Consider the following 4,593-nt stretch of genomic DNA (forward strand, 5'->3'; position numbering starts at 1 on the left):
ATTCCTGTTATGCCATTTTACATTAATTCCTTAAAATCACCTGAATGGTTAATAAACTACCTGACAGCAGTTTTAAATATATATGTGTGTGTATGGGGGGGGGGAGGGGGTTATGTTTTAAAAAATATATAGGACCCCAAAGTCACTTCAAATCTGGATGGATAGGTCCCTCAAACAAATTTTGTTGTAAATTTTCATGAAAAAATGAAAAACTGCTGCTACATTTTTAAACCTCCTAAAAGGCTACCAAAATAAAATAACATTTTATAAATGGTGCTGATGTAAAGCAGACATGAGGGAAATGTTATTTATTAATGTTTTTCTGTGGTATGACTGTCTAGATTAAAGGAATAATCATTCAAAATTTGAAAATTGCTACTTTTTTTTACATTTTTTGTCAAATTTCTGATAATGTTATTAATATACACAAAACATATCAACTTAAATTTATCGTTATTATAAATTATAATGTACCACGAAAAAACACTCTCAAAATCAGTGGGATTTGTTGAAGGATTCCAGAGTTATTACCACATAAAGTGACATTGGTCAGAATTCAAAAATTTGGCCCGGTCACTAAGGGGTTAATGAAGGAAATGACTTTGCCATAATGTAATTACTTACAGTGACGTGTTCTTCTATCACTACACACCACCATACTGACTGCGGGCAGTGCCAGTGATATAGGAGGCGGAGATGTCAGCATCTTTTGACGGCTCAGGTGCCCCATGAGCTTGTAGTAAAAGCCTCCATCTAGAACATTCCATGTGAGTTTTCCTTCTGTCTGTGACTTTTACATTATTACATTCGCAGCTTTGACATCCAGGCAAATATCTGAAGAATATCAAAGCTGAAGCCATAATGGAGAAAGGAGAAAGTGATGTGTGGGATGATGAGTGGTGCAAAGAGGACGTTCCTACAGGTAACTGCCCCAGTGAGGAGTCACCACTAAATAAAGTAGAGAATAGTCACATTCTTCTCATTCACCGGACTGGATAATTTTAGGCTTGACGTTTTTTATTATGTGTTTTATCAGTTTTTTGGCCATAGATTTCCCCATTCAGCTAAAATACAGATTATATAGGGCTGACAATGTAATGACGCAATATGTAATAAGACCGGCTGTGTATCTATAATATGGATTTAAGAATAGACTGGGATGATAGAGCATCAAAGACGCGTGGCACCTCATGGGCAAAGTATCTAGTTTAGTGTTTTACATTATATCCATCAGAGTTCTGGTTCCAGGATTAATATATAACCTAAGTAACCTATTTGATATACTGAACTATCTGGAGATTAAAAAAAACCTGTTTTATGACAATTGTCTCATAGTCACAGCCATGAGTAGATTATAAGAGAAAGCAGAGAATTGCCTGGGTTTATCCAGCTTTATATTTGCTCCATGGCCATGACTTCCAAATACACGACCATACGGCTTCTCTGTTCTGCATTTAGCAGTCAGCGATTGTGTGAGACGGACATGACGTAGTAGTACTAAGTGACACCATATGAGCAAGTCCTCGCTCTGTCACATGGAAGATGGGGAGTGGTCGATTTGAAGTGTTCAGTGAATAGACATAATTTCCACAGCAAACGCCACAGGATGCAATATGGAAACCAATTATGCTTTATTATTCTAAAACAGTCCAGACCACAGACATAAACATGTAATTAGAGATGTTAGTATAGACATTACTTGTACCTGAGTCTGCTGACCGCACTGTCTCTGAAATCCACCATAGCCATGACGGTTCGGCCAAGCATTCATCTATTTTCTATGGGGAGAGAGAACAAAGCTTCTCCCATATCATGAATCAATGCTTGTTACAGGTCAATACCTGCCTGTGTAAATTAACCTCTAAAGATAACCTGTCAGCTACAAAAACGCTATTTACCTGCGGGTATATTGGTAACCTGTAGAAGAATAGAATTTAGAGCATGTTAGGCTTTTTTACTGGGAGAGCGGCTACCAGGAGAAATTGAAATGTATTCCTTGCAGCCGACCGCTTCCAGTCATTGTGGTGTTGCATTGAGCTCTAACAGAGAGAGGTGACTGCTACAGCCCACTACTTCTGAAGAAAAAAATCGAGTGTCTGCAAGGAGAGTATAATTTCATCAATGAGCAGTGATTGATGGTATAGGAAGGTGATTGGGGCTTATTAGCTTTCATTTTGGTGAAGGAATGATGATTTGTTTCCTTATCTCATAACTTTTTTATTATTGCAGAACATCCTTAATTTATTCAAAGGGGATGATGTGCTGTCAACAACGATCATTTTTATTCCCATATAAAATATGCGACCAATGACAAATGTCTTATTATTTGATATTTCCACTGGCCCATGATTGAGAATGAACATTAGCACAATTGATTCTTTGTGAAATCATCACATCATGTAAATTATACTTCAGTCAGTTAATAATAGAACTTTACTACACTTTGCAATTTCTATGTATTTTTTTTTTACTTAATGTTTTTTATATTTAGATAAATATGAGTATTAAGGTTATTTGACTAAAAAAATCACACCAGTTGTATTCTTGACAGGTGGCCGTAGCAGCAGCTCCAAAATCCAAAAAAGTATTTCACATGACCCATATGATGAACATGCCACCATCTCAGACATGGATCCTTTTAAAGTACAATGTCCTAATTCTCCACAGACAGTTACACAAAATAAAAGTCACAGAAGTGTGGATAATAAAAAAGCTCCCACAAGGAAGAAGCCGTTTTCATGTTCCGAATGTGGGAAATGTTTTAATGTAAAATCAATTCTTGTTAAACATGAGAGAGTTCACACAGGAGAGAAGCCATTTTCATGTTCGGAATGTGGGAAATGTTTTAAAGATAAATCATATCTTGTTAAACATGAGAGAGTTCACACAGGCGAGAATCCATTTTCATGTTCAGAATGTGGAAAATGTTTTACTCAAAAATCAACTCTTGTTGGACATGAGAGAGTTCACACAGGCGAGAAGCCATTTTCATGTTCAGAATGTGGAAAATGTTTTAAACACGAATCTGCACTTGTTACACATGTGAGATTTCACACAGGAGAGAGGCCATTTTCATGTTCAGAATGTGGAAAATGTTTTACTCAAAAATCAACTCTTGTTGGACATGAGAGAGTTCACACAGGCGAGAAGCCATTTTCATGTTCAGAATGTGGAATATGTTTTAAAAACGAATCTTCACTTGTTACACATGTGAGATTTCACACAGGAGAGAGGCCATTTTCATGTTCAGAATGTGGAAAATGTTTTACTCAAAAGTCAACTCTTGTTACACAAGAGAGAGTTCACACAGGAGAGAAACCATTTTCATGTTCAGAATGTGGGAAATGTTTTAAAGACAAATCTACTCTTGTTACACATGAGAAATTTCACACAGGAGAGAGGCCATTTTCATGTTCAGAATGGGGAAAATGTTTTACTGAAAAATCACATCTTGTTACACATGAGAGAGTTCACACAGGAGAGAAGCCATTTTCATGTTCGGAATGTGGAAAATGTTTTAAAGATAAATCACATCTTGTTAGACATGAGAGAGTTCACACAGGAGAGAAGCCATTTTCATGTTCAGAATGTGGGAAATGTTTTTCTGCAAAATCTAATCTTGTTACACATGAGAGAATTCACACAGGAGATAAGCTATTTTCATGACCTGAATGTGGGATTTTTTTTTTATTTAAGTCTCAACTTGTTAGACATCAGAAAACTCACATTGGGAAGGAGGCATTGTAATCCTTTAGTGACCAAGCCCAATTTTTGAAATCTGAAATGTCACTTTTTGCGGTAATAACGATGGAATGTCTCATATCTCAATTATTCTTAAAATGTTATTTTCCCTATATGTTGTGCTTTATTTTGGTAATAATTAAAAATATGCAAAGTTCCAGCTTTGAATCTTTATACCTGTAAACCGTGTAGTTATACTACATAAAAAAACTTACAAAAACATTTACCTTATGTCTTCTATGTCAGTAATTTTTCAATCATCCTTTTATTTTGTTTGAAGGATTAAAAGTTTAGTAGTTTAGTAATTTTTCCTTATTTTAGGGCAATGTGCAGAACTCCTTTTTTGGGGAGCTATTCAGTTTTGAAGTGACTTTGAGGAGCTAATATATTGGGGATTCCCCTAAAGGAATGCTGTTTTCACTTACACCTGCATTACCAGAACAATTTTTTCTCCTTTGTCTGATTGGGGGACACAGGACTGTGGGTGTATGCTACTGCCGCCAGGAGGCTGACAATAAGTAAACATAGAAGAAAATTAGCTCCTTTTCCGTCGTATATACCCTGACACTGGCTGCAGGCAGACCTAGTTCATGCTTAGTGTCTGAAGGAGGCACAGGTCTGGTTTACAGACCTCCCGTATTTTTGCCTTAAAGACGAGAGGGGCGACGGACCCTTTTTGAAAGGGTCCGATCTCCCCAAACCAACAATGGACGAGCACGTGGAGTGTCGCCTCCACGTATCCTTTCCCGCAATGTGAGACCACTTGCCGGACTTAGCCCCTGACCACCCTGTTGGGGTGGTCTGCAAGTCAGACCCTTCAGGGATATTGGATGGCTTCCAAATGAGTCGATT

The 4,593-nt window shown here is 37.2% G+C and overlaps 1 protein-coding gene across 1 annotated transcript; it reads left to right on the forward strand.

Annotated features, from left to right (window-relative positions):
- The first annotated feature begins 267 nt into the window (after positions 1-267).
- LOC143784356 (uncharacterized) lies at positions 268-3,956 on the forward strand. The gene is made up of 2 exons (XM_077272552.1): positions 268-922; positions 2,552-3,956. Exons 1-2 carry the CDS (start codon positions 862-864, stop codon positions 3,664-3,666), a joined length of 1,176 nt encoding a protein of 391 aa, XP_077128667.1. The 5' UTR covers positions 268-861; the 3' UTR covers positions 3,667-3,956.
- The last annotated feature ends 637 nt before the right edge of the window (positions 3,957-4,593 follow it).

The sequence above is a fragment of the Ranitomeya variabilis genome, chromosome 7, assembly GCF_051348905.1.
Source record: "Ranitomeya variabilis isolate aRanVar5 chromosome 7, aRanVar5.hap1, whole genome shotgun sequence".
NCBI classification, from domain to species: Eukaryota; Metazoa; Chordata; class Amphibia; order Anura; family Dendrobatidae; genus Ranitomeya; species Ranitomeya variabilis.